Genomic DNA, 18,574 nt, shown 5'->3' with positions numbered 1-18,574 from the left:
ACCTTGGACGGCCCGCTTCTACCTCCCACCCAAAATCCACAAACAGGACTGTCCCGGCAGAGCAATCGTGTCAGCCTGTTCCTGCCCCATGGAACTCATTTCTTGCTATCTTGACTCCATTCTCTCTCCCCTTGACCAGTCCCTTCCCACCTACATCCGTGATTCCTCTGACACCCTACATCATATCAACAATTTCCAGTTCCCTGGCCCCAACCGTCTCCTCTTCACCATGGACGTCCAATCCCTCTACACCTCCATCCCCCCGCCGGGATGGTCTGATGGCTCTCCGCTTCTTCCTCGAACAGAGGCCCGAACACTCCCCATCCACCACTACTCTCCTCCGTCTGGCTGAACTTGTTCTCACACTGAACAATTTCTCCTTTAACTCCTCTCACTTCCTCCAAATAAAAGTTGTGGCCAAGGGTACCCACATGGGCCCCAGCTATGCCTGTCTCTTTGTGGGGTATGTGGAACATTCCTTGTTTCAGTCCTACTCCAGCACCCTCCCACAACTCTTTCTCCGGTACATCGATGATTACTTCGGTGCTGCTTCATGCTCTCGTCTGGACCTGGAAAAATTTATTAATTTTGCTTCCAATTTCCACCCCTCCATCATTTTCACATGGTCCATCTCTGACACTTCCCTTCCCTTCCTTGACCTCTCTGTCTCAATTTCTGGTGATAGGCTGTCCACAAATATCCATTACAAGCCTACCGACTCCCACAGCTACCTCGACTACAGCTCCTCACACCCGCTTCCTGTAAGGACTCCATCCCATTCTCTCAGTTCCTTCGCCTCCGTCGCATCTGTTCTGATGATGCCACTTTCAAAAACAGTTCCTCTGACATGTCTTCCTTCTTCCTTAACCGAGGTTTTCCACCCACAGTGGTTGACAGGGCCCTCAACCGTGTCCGGCCCATCTCCCGCGCATCCGCCCTCACACCTTCCTCTCCCTCACAGAAACATGATAGGGTCCCCTTTGTCCTCACTTATCACCCCACCAGCCTCCGCATTCAAAGGATCATCCTCCGCCGTTTCCGCCAACTCCAGCATGATGCCATCACCAAACACATCTTCCCTTCACCCCCCCGGTTGCATTCCGCAGGGATCGTTCCCTCCGGGACACCCCGGTCCACTCCTCCATCACCCCCTACTCCTCAACCCCCTCCCACGGCACTTTCCCATGCAACCGCAGAAGGTGCAACACCTGCCCCTTTACTTCCCCTCTCTTCACCGTCCAAGGGCCCAAACACTCCTTTCAAGTGAAGCAGCATTTCACTTGCACTTCCCTCAATTTAGTCTACTGCATTCGTCACTCCCAATGCGGTTTCCTCTACATTGGAGAGACCAAACGCAGACTGGGTGACCGCTTTGCAGAATACCTTTGGTCTGTCCGCAAGCATTACCCAGACCTCCCTGTCTCTTGCCATTTCAACACACCACCCTGCTCTCATGCCCACACGTCCGTCCTTGGCCTGCTGCAATGTTCCAGTGAAGCTCAACACAAACTGGAGGAACAGCACCTCATCTTCCGACTAGGCACTTTACAGCCTTCTGGACTGAATATTGAGTTCAACAATTTTAGGTCATGAACTCTCTCCTCCATCCCCACCCCCTTTCCGATCCCCCCCCTTTTTTTCCAATAATTTATATAGATTTTTCTTTTCCCACCTATTTCCATTATTTTTAAATGTATTTCCATCCATTGTTTTATCTCTACCTTTTAGCCTTTTTCGATTCCTTCCCCCCACCCCACCCCCACTAGGGCTATCTGTACCTTGCTCGTCCTGCTTTCTACCCTTAATTAGCACATTCCTTTAGATAATATCACCACCTTCAACACCTCTTTGTCCTTTTGTCTGTGACATCTTTTGGTTATCTCCACCTATCACTGGCCCTCTATCCAGCTCTACTTGTCCCACCCCACCCCCCACCTTAAACCAGCTTATATTTCACCTCTCTTCTATTTTTATTTAGTTCTGTTGAAGGGTCATTCGGACCCGAAACGTTAACTGTGTTCCTCTCCGCAGATGCTGCCAGACCTGCTGAGTTTTTCCAGGTATTTTTGTTTCTGTTCCAGAAGGAGCAGGGATGTTCCTCTGCAGACTCACAAGATGTTGTGCTCTTAATTTCCCTGGATTCTGCCCTTTCCCTCCTGCAAGAACCTCCTGGAATGCCTTCCTTCCCTCTTACTTTCCTTCATGGTGGGCCATCTGAGTATATATAGGCTGATAACCATTTCCTTCCCACTTCTTTCACATTGAAAGTGAAATGGGCCTTGAGCATTTACAATGAGGCTTAGTGAATATAGCTGGCGCCTATTTCCTATTGCAGCGGATGAGTTACTACCCACTCACTGAAAACCTCCTTGGATGTGGGTTTTGTTTTGAAGCAGCCTTCTTGAAGCTATGAAACAAACTTAAATTTGGGCAATAACATGTCAGGCAACTTAATCTCAATATGTAAAAAAAACAAATTCAGAAGGCCTTGCTTCTCAAAATTAAAAACAAAATGGCCACGGTGCCCATTAAATGGGAAATGTTAAATTGAAAGTATTTCCTGCAACACTTATTTTCTCCTTTGAAAGCCAAGCATCACAAAATAGTCGATCCTAATTAGATCTACTGCCTCTCAGCCCCTTTTACCCCTGTCATTTTAACAAAACTGTCTACACGCACAAGCATGGATGCTGCCACATAAGACAATCTGATAAATGAGCTCCTTTAAAAGGCAGCTCACTAAAAATCCTGCGGCAAATAGTTCTATCATTTTAGAAATTGCCTTCATAGATCAATGCATTAATTCAGGTGTTGCTTCTGAATCCATATTGAGTCACACTTTTTCGCTAAAACTCACTCAAACGCTTAGAATTGGTCTTTTGACAGTTAGCATTGTGGTTGACATTCTAACAAAGGGATACTGTTACATCTCTTTTCACATTAATGAGATTACTTAGTAAGATATGTATAAGGTTTTGTGCTTGGAGGTCTCATATTACTCATGTAAGCTCCCAATGTGTGGCAAAGTCATCTTTAATTCAGATGCAGGTAATTCTACTTTCCAGACCAAGATGCTGCGTGGGTCTAGGAGAAAATGTAAAAAGGCAACAAAGTCAGAAGAGAACAGACTGATGGAGAACGGTGTTACTGATGAAAATCAAATGAGTCCCACTGTGCAAGGACAGAGGCAGGGTACTGCAGACTTTGGGGTTCCTCTTCCTCCACCTCCCCCTCCTGCTCCACGGATTAGGCCCAGACTGATATTTCACACACAGCTGGCTCACGGCAGCCCTACAGGCAGGATTGAAGGCTTCACCAATGTTAAAGAACTGTATACCAAAATCGCAGAGGTCTTTGAGATCTCACCCACAGAGGTGCGTATGGTAGGGAGAGCAAGCTAGCATTGTCTGGTACTCTTTATCAGCTGTGGTTTAACGTTTTTGCTTCAACACCAAAATAGTTTGCCTGCCGGAAATAAAGAGAAGCTCCTTTTTGTGCACCATTCAGTGCAGAAGCAGAGGGTTTTAATAAGGGATTCTCTCTGGGGGCTGGTAATTGTGTGCTCGATAGATTTCAGAACTTAGACCAAGCAGCAGGTGTTATGGCAGATATTTTATGAATGTTGCATGTGGATTTTGAAGTCTGTTAAGGCATTTGTGATTTTAAATTTGACAATAGCTTGCCTGGAATACTGCTGGCGGTATTAGATGCATGGTGTTTCTCTCTCCATGGTTTCAGTGGAGGAGTTGCCACAGATAGAAGTAAACAGACTGATAGAACATGACGGAGAAATGCAGGATGAGCACGTTGGCCATTGAAATTCCTATTTTGGGGGTGCGGGCTGGTGGAGGAGGTATCCAATTTATGATCCCTGTGCCTGTATGGTGAGGCTATGGTCGGCCTAATATTAAGCTTTGCGGGCCTTACTTCCATGAAGTGGGAAAGCTGCCTCTTACCCACAAAGCCTGCTTGAAACTTGAGCTACTGTAAGGCCCTTGCAAGCAGTGTGGGGAGAATGAGGGGTGGCCGTGGGGGGGTGGGGGGAGTCAGTTATGAAGGGTGGTGGGGCAATTTTGACAGCTAGGTGACTCATGTTCTATTAGGGAGGTGCATTTCTGCTCCTTCTGATTCCATATTCATGTAGGCATTTTGTAAAATTTATCTTGTTTGTTGAGGCCTGGTTTTCCTGAGTGCACGTAGCTGGTGTCTGGTGATTCAGGGTAAATAATTATGGAGTGAGCACCTAAAACAGGCATTAGGCCCTTATTTTCATGTGCAAACCCGCTTCAAGTGTGGGCACTGATCAACGCTATTTTAGCCTTTACCAATATGGTGGACAGTGCACTTCTAGCTCATAATGGGGGTCCACTTCCTGGCTGTCCTATTAGAGACATTTAACAGCCAAAAACGGCACTGTATGTCTGAAATTCTAGGCCATTATGTGATAATCCACTATTATTGGCAATAGTAATCTCTATGCTCATGTGATAGGGAGCATATCACTTATTCAGATATCAAACAAAGTCCGGACTGTGTAATGTTCAGTTGAGGCCACCAGTTGCATAAATGTTGCATTGCCACTCATCACCAAATATCGCTTCACTATTTATCCATATAGCTTGCGCATCCATCATCAGAATCCAGCTAGTACAGATCAAGTGCTATCAGGCCTCCCTCTCCTTTGCCGAAACTGCTCACATACTACATTTGTTCTGGAGATCCCAGGTTTTTTTCTCCCCTATTAACAGCAGCCTTAAATTCCTCTCTTTTGTCCCCTTACCTTTATCTCCAGCAAGTGTGAGGAGCTCATGGATTTCTTTGTCACCAACATGGACACCATCTGTTTCAAAGCGTCTACAGTCACTGCCACCACCCCTCCCTGCCAACTCTTTCCCTTGCCCCCCAAGCCAAAATTCTCATCGATTCTTCCCTCCTCCAAACCTCAACCTCTGTCTTTCTCTAGTCTCTCTTCCATCATTTGCAGATGATCCAAATATTGCAGGTGTAGATAATTATTGATAAGATGCCATTGGCTCAAAAGTGGCTGAAGGAATTCAATGTCAATAATGATCCATTTTGGTTTGAAAAAAACAGCAATAATTATCCTCTGAATGGAAGTCAGTTCAGCACTGTGAACGAGTTGAGAGACTGCAGGCTATAGGTTCACAAAATGTTAAAGGTGGTACCTTGGGTTAAAATGTTTGTAGAAAAAAATGAAATTCTGGGTTTCACCTCAAGTGGTATAGAATATAAAAGCCAAAACATAATTATGAGCCTTTATAAAACTTAAACAACATTACGGTCAGAGTAATGTGGGCAATAATGGGCTCCATACTGCAGAAAGGATATTGAAGTTTCAGAGACGGTACAAGGTATGTTCACTGCAATGCTGCCAGGTATAAGGGAACACAAATATGAAGAAAGATTTGAAAAATTGGGTGTTTTTTCATTACAATAACACAAATTACAGAGCAATAGGATACCAGTGTTTAAGATAATGAAAGGATGGATCAGGATAGACTGTTTCCAGTAGTTGAGGGGTCAAGAACAAGGGTCAGAGGTATAAGGTTAAAAGAGATTTAAGTGTTGTCCAACAAAATCGCTGACTAGCCTTAAGTATGGCCATGCCAACACTATTTTTTAATTCATTCACGGGATGTGGGCTTTGCTGGTTAGGCCAGCATTTATTGGTCAGAGGTATAAGGTTAAAAGAGATTTAAGTGTTGTCCAACAAAATCGCTGACTAGCCTTAAGTATGGCCATGCCAACACTATTTTTTAATTCATTCACGGGATGTGGGCTTTGCTGGTTAGGCCAGCATTTATTGCCCATCCCCAGTTGCCCTTGAAAAGGTGGTGATGAACTGCCTTCTTGAACTGCTGCAGTGCATATGGTACACCCACTACTTTAGCCACAAGCACTAATTTAAGTAGAAAACACTTACATCTACTCATACATACTTGACAAGTGTATATTCACTGAGCAAACATCGAGCACCTTCAGCAATCAAGGGATAAATCATTCACCACAATTAAAAAAACTTGCATGCTCTGCTTTTTGTTTTACCATTTCACCAACCAACGCACAAAAAGCTTAAAGTACACATGCATATATCTTGCGAATATGAATATTGAGATCACTTTCCTAACAGCAGTGTTTATTACTCATTTTCAATTTACTAATTTGAAATGCAATTCACCACAAGTAGCCTAACAAGTAGCTAATGCCTGGGACAACAGTGAGTGAGAACTGAAGGCAGGAGAAACTTCTTCACACACAGAGTTGGGAGGTTGTTAAATTTTCACCCACGGTTAATGGGAGGTGTTGGCATAGTGGTATTGTCACTGAACTAATATTCTAGAAATCCAGGGTAATGCTCTGGTGACCTGGTTTTGAATCTCACCACAGCAGACAGTGAAATTTGAATTCCATAAAAATCAGGAGTTAAAAGTCTGTTGATGACTGTGAAACCCTTGCTGATTGTCGTAAAAACCCATCTGATCTGGTTCACTAATGCCCTTTAGGGGAAGGAAATCTGCTGTCCTTACCTGGTAACTCCAGACTCACAGCAATGTGGCTGGCTCTTAAATGCCTTCTGAACCAGGGCAATGAGAGATGGGCAATAAAAGCTGCCCCACATCCCATGAACGAATAATTTTTAAAAAAAATTCAAGATTAGATTGGATAGTGGAGGGAGGAAAGGGGATTTGGAAATAATGTGGGTAAATGCGACTGGAACAGAATTGGGCTTGGTCATGAGGCTCTCTTTGTTGGAATAACCAATCTAAAGTCACCGTATCATTTCATGCGTAAGGAATAACCACGAATAACTAGAATGGATGGACGGGTGCCCAATCTGATCAGGTGTAAAGTTGCATGAGATGACATCGAGTGAGCGTTCTGATGTCATCGCGCACAGGCGCGATATTTCACTCAGCGCTCGCATTCAAAAGTCAGAAGCGCGCCCGCTGACAATGAAGTGGGTATTTGGAGCCCATTTAACGGCCCAATTCTCTGCAATTTTTCGTGGCCCGTCCAACCTCACAGTTGGCGGACGGGCCGATCGGCCAGACGGCCTTTACATTTATCATCAAACCTCATCCAAGGCCGGGATGAAATATCCATTATGAAACAATATAAAAATAAATATCTGTGGGCAGCATTTTTATGAGGGACGCTTTCAGGTGCTTGATTGTGATTCATGGATCTTTTTTGCAGCTTTTTGCAGCTTTATTTCATTATTTGCAGGTCCGCAGCTCCCTGAGGCGGCCGTCTGTCTTCAGGGGGCTCTCTCGCAGCGCTCGGCCACACCCACAGTGACATCATCGCCCACCCTCTTCCCGCCCCCACCCCCGGCAGCACTGAGCTTTTCAGCGTGGATTTCACACTGGCTGTGCCTGTTAATTGGCTGGGGGGGGTGGGTGGGGGTTCGATTGTAGTTGGTGGTCCTTTTCCCTTTTCCCAGCCGTTCCCGGGCCCACCAATTGCGAGCACCCGCCAAGGATAAAGTTCAGGCCCATGTGGGTGAAATGCCAGAAGTGTGTCAGCACTCATGGGTCTAGTGGCTACTTGAGGAAAGGTTAAAGAATGTGGGCAGAATTTTCTGCCTGCCTGTCGGGCGGGCGTGACCCAATCTCCGGTGGGCGGGGAGCTGATCCCCGCCGGAGAAACGGGCCCCACTGCCATTTTACGTGTACGGACCAATTAAGGCCCGTCCAGCGTGATGCCCGGCGGGAAGCGCTATGCGCTCCCTGTGAGGGCGGGGGGGGGGATTCCCCAAATGCGAGAGTGCGCTCTTTCACACATGCGCACATCTCCCTGAGGCTAAGTGCTGCCTCAGAGAGATCGATGAAAGTTGTACAAACATTAAAAATAAAAAAAAAACCCTTAACATGTCCCCCTCATGCGATAATGTCCCACGAGATGGGACATGTTCATAAATTACACAAAAACTTTATCACACTTTTTTAAACCCTACATGAAACCTCATCCCGCCGCTGGATGAGGTTTCATGTTTTCTCTATTTGCCGCCGGGGCTCCTGGCCGACCCGCTGACCTTAAGGTTGGACGGGCAGGTCCTTTAATTGTTTCAATGATCCTGTCAGTGGCCTCAATTGGCCATTGACAGGTCGGCAGGCCCACAGCTGATTTTGCTGCCCACCCGCCTTCCTGAAAATTTAAATGGGGCGCGTTGACGTCGGGGGTTCCGCCCACTGTCATCCCGCGTCATTTTGCGCGTCGGCGAGCGGGCCCCGCCCCCTGCTCACCAACGGCAAAATTCAGCCCTATCTCTTACCCAATATGGGGGTGGGGGACGCTGTTAGGAGTTCTTCCATAATGAAATACGCACCCACTGTCTGCCTGCTGTACTGGGGCCTTCGCAATGTGAGTCGTGCCAAGTGCATCAATTTCTAGGCCATTTGATACATGGATATTTGATGCATGGGACTTCTCCTTTATCTCTCCTGTTATAACCAGCAAACAGTTGAAAACACCATACTTGCTGCCTCACTTGTTAGATTATTGCTGTTTCCAATAATAAAAGAGATCTTAAAGAAGAGGAAACAGTTTTTCGATTCTCCCCGTCATATATGGCCACAGGAAAGCACCTTAGAAAAGGAAGATAACAGATGGAGTTATCAAACTTTAGAGATAAGAGCACAATACCTTCTTGATGAAATAGAGGAAGCATGACCTGCTTCCAGAGCATACAAGATCAAAACAACAATGTTGGATAAAGCTACCATTGTTTTTCCAAGTGTGTGTCGAGCAAGCTTTCCACAGGTACAACATCTCCAGCCCAACTGCTGTTGTTGAAAGTGATGAAAAATATTTTATGTGTACTCTGGACGGAAGTTTAAAGGAACTGATCTAACAGCAATAAATCACACTGCTCCAGGCCACCAGCAAATTATTTCCTGTTTGCTGGCAATGGCGTACATAAGCCAAATTACTGCTTATTTTTAAGGAAATTCCAGGCCACTATTCACATGTGCCTATTCCGTTTAGCTTTCATTTGCATCAAGTGTGACACAGGGACTGACAACAGAAGGGCAGAGCCATTCATGTAAAAATATATTAATATTAAACTAAATGAAAGAGTAATAGTGACTAAAGAGAGTGAAACTGAGAAGGAAAAACAAAGGCAGGAAAGAAAAGAAAGAGAGATAGAAACGTGCAGAGATAGACATCTACAGAGTCAGAGGCAATAAAGCTGAGAGTAAAAAAGTGAGAAAGTGTTTCAGAAAGTATTAAAAAAAGGACAATTTTATCAATCTTGTTCTTCCCAAAGGCTATCATGAGTTCTACCTCATGAATTCAATCTGTTAACAACATAACAACATAAATACTCCCTGAGCAGCACAGTTAATATAAAAAAAACTCCAGATTGTTTCTCCACTGTTCCATGCTGACCCCCTGCTCGCAATGGAATCCTCCAAGCCCATTTTCAGAGAAACTACTAAGTCTAATATCAAATCTGAGATAATCCATACTTCCTTCAGCTCTATGTCAACAAACCCGAGGCTGGGTTCTTTGGTTTATGTAAGCATCTTAGCTCTGACACATCACATGTCTCAAGTTGAGTCAGGTTGAGTCAGGAATTGCGAAATTATGGGGGGGCCTGTCTGACACCCCCCTACCTCCCACTCCCCACCCCCCACCCCACACCCCCCACCTCCCACTCCCTACCCCCCACCAACCTCAATTCCACTTAAAGCTGCTTTTTGTTAGCTATTTGCAGCCCCATCTCCCTCTTTCTTATGCCAAAAACGTCGTCCAGGCCTTCATCACCTTGTGATTTGATTTCTCCAACGCCCTCATCACCTCCAGCTAACCTACCTGCATCGCCTTCCCTCCATCCCCTTTAACTCAGACAAAATACTGCAGCCTCATGTTTCAAAGCCTCATCACTCAGGGGAGGTGATGGCATAGTGCTTTGCCACTGGACTGGTAATCCATAGATCCAGGGTAATTCACTGGAGATCTGGGTTCAAATCTCACCATGGCAGATGGAATTTGAATTCATTAAAAATCTGGTTGATGAGTTGACAGTCATTTAAAAGCTAATTAAAATAATTAACAGAGTTGCCATCTAACCTTAAGGTTGGTTGGTGGACAGGTGAAGTGTGCTCCCTGAGGTATGCATCCTCCTCCCCTGCCTGCGCAGGGTGTGCTCAGTGCTTCTGGGCTCATGTGAAATGGTGGCAGGCAGCAATCAGCCCCCCTGATGGGAGAAAATTCTCCCCTAAAAGCCCAATGATGTTGATTGTTGTAAAAACCCTTCTAGTTCACTAATGCCCTTTAGGGAAGGAAATTTGCCACCCTTGCCTGGCCTATATATGACTCCTGACCCACAGCAATGTGGTTGACCCCTGCACTAGGGGGAAACTAGGGATGGGTAATGAATGCTGGCCTGGCTGGCAACTCATCTCATGAATGAATTAAAAAAAAACTCCTATCCTCACCAACATTCAGTGGTTTGCCATTCAGGCTTTATAGCCCACGTGTGCACCCTGTCCCTGCTGTTATTTGCAGTGTCTCTGATCCATCTTGTTACACCCTATCTTACTGATCTCCTCCTTCATGGGCTGAATTTTCAGGATGGCCGGGGCTCGGGTCGACTCCAGCAGCCCCAGTGCAATATTACACTCTTAACAACTATTGGTTGGCATAAAGCGGGACCTCTGCCCCTCACTTGGGAGGCAGTCCGGCCAATCTGATTGTCCAGCTGCTCTCCAGTCCCTCCAGGCACAGCGCTGCAGTGGCCAGAAGAGGCACTGCAGGGAGCTGCCTGGTGCGCAGTCCCAGGAAACAGAGGACAGGTAAGTGGCCAGGGTCCCAGGGCGGGAAGGGTAGGGAAGGCTTGGGGGGTCATGACAGGGACAGTGATTAGGGTCTTGGGGAATAGGCTGGGGTGGGGGGGTGGTGGTGAAGGGAGGCCCAGAGGTCACGGGGCCTTAAGGGGAGGATGCCCCCAGTCAGAAGGGGGCTTCTGATGGAGGCACCCCCACCCTTCCCGCCTGAGATCAGATTTACTTTATTTTTGTGTTCCCCTCACCACCCCTGAGGGGCACTATATAAATGCAAGTTGCTGTGCCCCATGAAGTAGTTGAACCTTTTATTTTAGAAAAAATAACTCAGTGTTTGAAATGAACAGGAAACACTGGAATTACACAGCAGGTCCATCATATCTGAGCAGAGAACGGGTTAACATTTTAATTTAGAACCTTCATCAAAATTTGCATCTGTAATATTGTAAGATGCAGCCTTTTCGAAATGTGAGACTGACAGGGGATTGAGAACGAACCTCTGAAGAATATCTGTCCCATCTTCAGCAGCCCCCCACCCCCTCTATACACATGTGGACCCAATTCTAATGATGCTTTTGAGGCCTGGTCTGCTACTTTAACATGAGGCCTGACAGCCAAACCAAACCTACCCTGAGCTGGATCGATGGTCAGAAGAAGCCCAGGCTGGGAAATTTATAATTTGTTTAAAGGTTCCACGAGGACCAGGGACTAGGAGTGCCTCTGGGCCCCACAAGGAAACCATGGGCTGAATTTTGCCCCCATTGTGGGGGGAAGTTGATGGGCGGACGCGCTTCCGATCGGCGCCATTTTATGTGGGTGGGCCAATTAAGGCCCGCCCAGCGTGACATCCGCAGGGAAGCACTATGTGCTCCCTGTAGGGTTGAGGGGGGGATTCCTAAAATCGAGAGTGTGCTCTTTCGCGCATGCGCATGTAAGAGTGCATTCATCTCCCTGTGGCTAAGTGCAGCCTCAGGGAGATCGGCTCTAAATGTGAAAAAGCTCAAAATAGAAAAATAAAATTTCTCTAACATGCCCCCTCATGTGATAATGTCTAATGAGTTGGGACATGTTCATAATTTCCAAAAAAAATCATCAAAATTTAAAAAACCCTACACGAAACCTCATCCCTCCGGTGGATGAGGTTTGATGCTTTTTCTATTTGCCGCCGGGGCTCCTGGCCAACCCGCTGACCTTAAGGATGGACGGGCAGGTCCACTAATTACTTTAATTGCTCTGTCAATGGCCTCAATTGGCCATAGACAGGTTGGTGAGTGCACAGCTGATTTTGCTGCGCCCCCGCCTTCCTGAAAATGTAAATGGGCGCGATGATGTCGGGAGTTCCGCCCAACGTCACCGCGCGTCAGTTTACACATCAGCGAGCGGGCCCCGCTCCCGCTCACCGACAGTAAAATCCAGCCCCATGGGTTTCTCTTGCCTGATAATGATTGGCCCTGACTGGCCACATCCCCCCCCTCACCGCTTAGCTGACTGCTGGGGAGTTACTGAGACCCTGACAGCAGCCTCTTGCTGCCAAAGTTTTGCTCCTTCCCATAAACCAGGCAGTGACTTCTCCTGCGTCTGGGCAGGCGTTGGTAGCTGGATATGGAAATAAGGCCCTAGTGCTAAAATTCCTCCGGTCCTCACAATGTGGGCCTGTTGCTTGCCCAGGCCCCTTGCAAGACAGGATTCAGCCCCGCAATAAAATGGTGGCCCTGCATTCATCATTGAGAACATACCCCCATTTCAGGTCTGGTCACCGCTTAAATGTTGGTGCAGAAATAGTTCTGTAATTCTCAGGTGTTAGTCAGAAATAGCTTCGCTCTGCTCTCATGTAGTTAGATCTTCAAAAATATGTCTATAATTATCAGTTTATAATTTTCCGTGAAAAATAATTTTCAAAAACATTTTTCAACATTAAGGGAACATTGAACAAAACACAAAGACATTTTTAAAAATCAGGCAAAGGACGTCAGTTTCAATTAAATAAAATTGTTGACATTTTTACATATTCCATTGTTGAAGTGTGTTATTAGAATTTGTTATGTTTGAATAATGAATGTGCTGGATGGCACTATACAGATACAGCAAAACTAGGATTTTAAACGATGTCATAAACACAGCAATTTTTCACTGAATCATCACTACATAATAATAATAATAATGGCCTCTTCTTACTATCGGTTGTGCAAACGACAATTATATGTTGAAATGATCAAAATGAAGCTGTACTAATCCATGCACATTTTCATAAAAGCAAAATACTGCGGATGCTGGAAATCTGAAACAAAGACAAAAGTAGCTGGAAAAACTCAGCAGGTCTGACAGCATCTGCGGAGAGGAATACAGTTAACGTTTCGAGTCTGTATGATTCTTCATCAGAACTAAAGAAAAATAGAAATGAGGTGAAATATAAGCTGGTTGAGGGGGGTGGGACAGGTAGAGCTGGATACAGGGCCAGTGATAGGTGGAGGCAAAGAAGAGATTGTCAAAGATGTCATAAACAAAAGGACAAAGAGGTGTTGACGGTGGCGATATTATCTAAAGGATGTGCTAATGGTGACATTAAGGGTAGAAAGCAGGACGAGCAAGGTACAGATAGCCCTAGTGGGGGTGGGGTGGGGGGAAGGGATCGAAATAGGCTAAAAGATGGAGATAAAACAATGGATGGAAATTAATTTTGAAAATAATAGAAATAGATGGGAAAAGAAAAATATATTTAAAAAATGCACATTTTCATTTTGTTTTACCCCTGTATGGGCTCTTTTGTGATATAAATAAGCATAGTTTTGTATTAACACACGAGGAACAGCTGAATCCTATTTATCTAAACAGTGAGAGGCTCAATATTGCCTGAAATGTGAGATTAAATGGTTGAAATTTTTTAGTAACTCCAGTTTCTCAGGTCACTGATAATACGTCAGCATGAAATTCCTGTGCTCAGTATTTTAACAGCCTTATCAGCTTGTGTATTCTAGGTATTTAACACCCAGTGGAACTTGCAACTCAAAAAATGAAAAGGTACAGAAGTCATTTCAAGTCCTGTATAAAGAGATAAGGGAGTCAGAATAAAAGTGTGTCAGAAACCCTGCAGCAACAAAGATAAAAAGTGATTCAAGAATGAACTGTATAGATTCACATTAGCATGTTCATGGGACTGAAATTCACATATAGGTCAAAGCTACTGCTTGCATATTGAACTCAGGAACTGTCACTTTTTGAGGGACTGTAACATACACTAAATATGATAGATACAGGAGAAACTATTAGAAAAATAAGTTCTGTTGAAGGGTCATTCGGACTTGAAATGTTAACTGTGTTCCTCTCCGCAGATGCTGCCAGACCTGCTGAGTTTTTCCAGCTATTTTTGTTTTTGTATTAGAAAAATGTGAATGGTTGTATGATAAATAACCTCACAATAAAACTATGTAATATATTAAGAATTCCTGTTACGTCTGAAGCAATATTAACCAGCTCAAATGTGACTCATAAACAATAGTATTCATTGTGGTATTATTTAGTTGACAATGTAATACTATACTTTTAAAGTCCTTATTGCAACTTGTACCATAAACAATACTTTCATATTTATGTTCAAGCTCTTTTGTTCATTCTTTTACAGGGGGTGGGCATCGCTGGCTAGGTCTATCCCTAAATGCCCTTCATGGGGGTGAGCCACCTTCTCGAGCCATTGCAGTCTGTGCGGTGTAGGTACATCCACAGTGCTGTTAGGAAGGGAAAGTTGGGAAGTTTGTGTGTTTTTTGAAGAAAATAATTATAAAAACAGCGGTAACTATCCGGCTCGATCTGATTGGATAAGTATTCACGTGCCCCATGTTATTATATAAAGGTCACAGCTGAAGCACAAACCTTTTTCTTTCTAATGAACAATGATCTTGCTTCATATTTACACAGTGTTTATGACATATTTTAAGTATTTCCTTCTTTTGTCTCAGCAGATTCTCTTCTGCACATTAAATACTCACAAAGTCGACATGCAGAAGTTACTGGGAGGCCAGATTGGACTGGAGGACTTTATCTTTGCCCATGTGAAAGGACAACTGAAGGAAGTGGAGGTGACAAAATCAGAGGATGCTCTTGGTCTGACCATCACGGACAATGGAACAGGCTATGCCTTCATTAAGGTACCAGAAGTACAGGTTGTGGACACTGTCCTTCAAGTATGGCTCAATGAGTTAGGTGTTGAGGGGGTGGGGGGGGGGTTTGTAACGATGTAAGGAATGAAGTAGGTAAACAGGATTACAGTGGTAGTTGTAAAAGTCTCCCCTAATGTTTGATAAAAACCAAGCAAAATGAGCAAGAAACTTAAAATAACTCAAACTGGAATTGTGCCCATGCAAGAGAGGGTTTTTATGCTGAAGGTTGGTACAAGCTGACCCAGTGTGGAGTATTGCTGGCAAGTCCAATTTAAAGGGATGTGTTCATTTAATGAAAGGTATTAGTATACAGCAACAAATAGTTGCTTCAGTATTATTAAACTTCAAAGCAATTTCGGATGCTTGTCAGCCTGGATTCAGGAATGAAGACCTATGCGAGATGAAAGGAAACCCGATGAAGAATGACACAGCTGAATCTGTGAGTAGTTGTTTCAAAGACAATTCAAAGCACACACACAGTTGCAAGGTGGGAATATGATGAGGTTTACCCAGTTTGGCACTTCTTTCCCAGAGAACACCAGGATATCATTCATGGTGACAAGTGGTAAAAGTGGACCACTATGTGGAGGCTGACCTCGGAGCCCTCATCTCCGTGTTGAGTGGGAGAAGTGGAAATGTTTGCAGCAGTGGTAGCTTTTGCAGGAATTCTATCGAGTGGGATTTTCCAGCCCAGCCTGTGGCAGGCGTCACGGCGCGTGGGAGTGGAAAATATCGTGAGATTGGAAAAATCAGTTTACCACCGCCGTAAAAGCAATAAGGGATCATCCTCTCCCTCCGTCAATGGCGGGCCGCGATTCCTGACACGGCACGTCAGGAACATCATTTTGATACATTCGCATCTCAACAGTACCTTCATCAACTGTACCTTCATCACATGGACTGCAGCGGTTCAAGAAGGCAACTCGCCACCACCTTCTCAAGGGCAATTAGGGAAGGGCAATAAACACCAGCCTAGCTAGTGACGCCCACATCCCCTGGACAAATTTTAAAAATTTATAAGGGCTGCTCTCCGGAATCATCCTCCCAAACTGCATCATCAGCGCATGTCGCCGTCCAATTAGACCAACGTGTTTCACGAAGGTATATAAATGATGTGCACCTGGTGGCCTGTACTTCACTCGTGCCTCCGAGGTTCATTCGTCTATGTTGCATCATGGCAACTCTTTTCAGGTGATTAGTTTCTGACCCTAGAACAAAGCCTTTGAACCCACGATCAGTGATGAGTCGTTGACAGGAATAGGACGCCGCCCAACAGCAATACAGTGTGTTTCCCGTGCGTGCATACGTAATGAGGTGAGAAGCGGATGACAAGACATAAAAACCCGCCGTTGCAACCGTCGCGTTATGGTGACTCATGCCTGTTTCTCATTGATGCTGTAGAGGGGAGACCATCAGGAAGATAGAGCCTGGATTTATTGCTACTGGGGAAGGAAATTGCGTCGGAGGCACCAGACTCGCCAAAGGCAGGAGCAAAACCCTCAAGACCAAAGGGCAGCAGGGCCCCGGCTGGTTAGGCCATTGGGCACTTGGCTGAGGTTCCTATGAAATAAAGTAGAGAGAATTAGTGCGTTGCAAGTGACTCTAAAACAGCACAGTGCACTCGCAGAATGGTCCTCTGAGGGATGAGCTGGTGCAGGATCCTCATGTGGATGTTGCCGCCGACCTCACCGACAGTCCATGTCCTCTCCGGCCAGCTCAAAGGCTCAGTTTTCGAACTAAGAGAGGACCTTGAGTTCCGGCACTCCATCCCCAGGACTGGGACCTCTCCCTGCGATTGTGTGTGATCTTGTCCTGCAGAAGGATAGATGGCGAGAATGTGAGCAAGACACAGGCTAGGGCGTATGATAAGGATGCCTGGCATGTGTGGGTGGTGAGGGGAGCCATGGATGGGGTGAGGGCATGATCTCCAGAGGAGATAATCCTCGATGGAGATGTGATGTGTGGAGTGTGTGAGAGTGAGTGGTTGTTCCTTGAGCTGGCAATGAGTGAGATGTGAGTGAATGAGTGATGGGCTTGTGAGCGTGTGAGTTTAGAGTGATGAGATAGCTGCCTTAACCTGGCAGCACGGATGAGATAATTCATCCTCTTTCTGCAGTGGGTGTCTGACCTCTTAGGCAGAATTTTTTGCCTGTCAGGCGGGCGGGCCCGACCCAATCTCCGGTGGGTGGGGAGCCGATCCCCGCCGGAGAAGTGGGCCGCACTGCCATTTTAAGTGGGTGGGCCAATTAAGGCCCGCCCAGTGTGACGCCCGGCAGGAAGCACTATGCGCTCCCTGTGTGGGCGGGGGGGGGATTCCCCAAAAGCGAGTGTGCGCTCTTTTGTGCATGTGCATGAAATAGCGCACATCTCCCTGAGGCTAAGTGCAGCCTCAGGGAGATCGCTGACAATTTTAAAAACATTAAAAATAGAAAAAAAAATCCTTAACATGTCCCCCTCATGTCACATGAGATGGGACATGTTCATAAATTACACTAAAACTTTATTAAACTTTTTAAAACCCTACATGAAACCTCATCCTGCCGGTGGACGAGGTTTCATGTTTTTTCTACTTGCCGCCAGGGCTCCTGGCCGAACCTTAAGGTTGGACGGGCAGGGCCTTTAATTGTTTCAATGATCCTGTCAATGGCCTCAATTGGCCATTGACAGGTCGGCGGGCCCACAGCTGATTTTGCTGCGCCCCCGCCTTCCTGAAAATTTAAATGGGGCGCGGTGACGTCGGGGGTTCTGCCCGGCCCCGCCCCCTGCTCACCGACAGTAAAATTCAGCCCCTTGTGTGCAGCGTTGGCACTTCCATCGCCTCCCAAGCCGGATTGCTGGGCTTGCTGGGACCTCCTGTGGATAGAGTAGTGGTAGGGGACATTGTGGCAGGCCTCAACTGCTTCCTAAAGGCCTACCCGTGAGGCATCACTGAATTTGGGGGCTGCCATCTTTTTGGTTTTTGGGGCCATGTCTCCAGTGAGCAGCCTTGGGCTGCAGATATTGAGAACGCTGTGCACGGCTCTACTTTAAATATGCGTCTGGAGTAAGGAAGTGGTGAGCTCACAGCGGGGCAGGCGAATCAGAGGCCACCCGCCTGCGATACAGTGTGTTTCCCGTGCGTGCATATTTAATAAGGCAAGAAGTGGATGATACGGCACGAAAGCCCTCCATTGCAGCCTGCAGGTAAAACTCGGAGCTCAAAGGCTGCATGCATTTGGCTGTCAATGTTCCCACAGGCTGTCCAGAGGCCTTCATTAGGAGGGGATACCATTCCATCAACATGCAATTGGCCTGCGACCAGTGTCAGCAGATCCTGTAGGTGTGCGTATGATGCCCTGTGAGCAGCCACAATGATGACATGCTGAGGTACTCCCGATTTTCACTAACCTGGAAGCCTTTACGATGGATTCTTGCCGACCAAGGATAGGCACTGAAGAGATGGCTGCTCGCACCTAGGATGGAGGCAAAGGAACAATACAATGTGAACCACATGGTGACCTGAGCCACCATCGAGCAGACCACAGGTTGACTCAAGATGAGATTTCAGGTGCCTGGATTGTTCAACATGCCTCAGCGAGGATCTCCCAGGATGTGGTGGTCTGCTGCACA

General features: G+C 46.1%; 1 protein-coding gene across 1 annotated transcript in view; it reads left to right on the top strand.

Moving 5' to 3' along the window:
* Window positions 1-3,071: 3,071 nt before the first annotated feature.
* The window catches only part of LOC144689240 (PDZ domain-containing protein GIPC3-like), a 73,624-nt gene continuing 58,121 nt past the window's right edge, over window positions 3,072-18,574 (top strand). The window contains exons 1-2 of the mRNA XM_078556341.1: window positions 3,072-3,374; window positions 14,768-14,953. Of these exons, the coding sequence (XP_078412467.1) occupies window positions 3,072-3,374; window positions 14,768-14,953 (489 nt within the window). The remainder of the gene's footprint in view (window positions 3,375-14,767; window positions 14,954-18,574) is intronic.

The sequence above is a fragment of the Cetorhinus maximus genome, chromosome 13 (genome assembly GCF_964194155.1).
Source record: "Cetorhinus maximus chromosome 13, sCetMax3.hap1.1, whole genome shotgun sequence".
Lineage (NCBI taxonomy): Eukaryota > Metazoa > Chordata > Chondrichthyes > Lamniformes > Cetorhinidae > Cetorhinus > Cetorhinus maximus.
The sequence above is the reverse complement of the archived record's forward strand: the minus strand, read 5'-3'. Positions and strand labels throughout refer to the sequence as shown.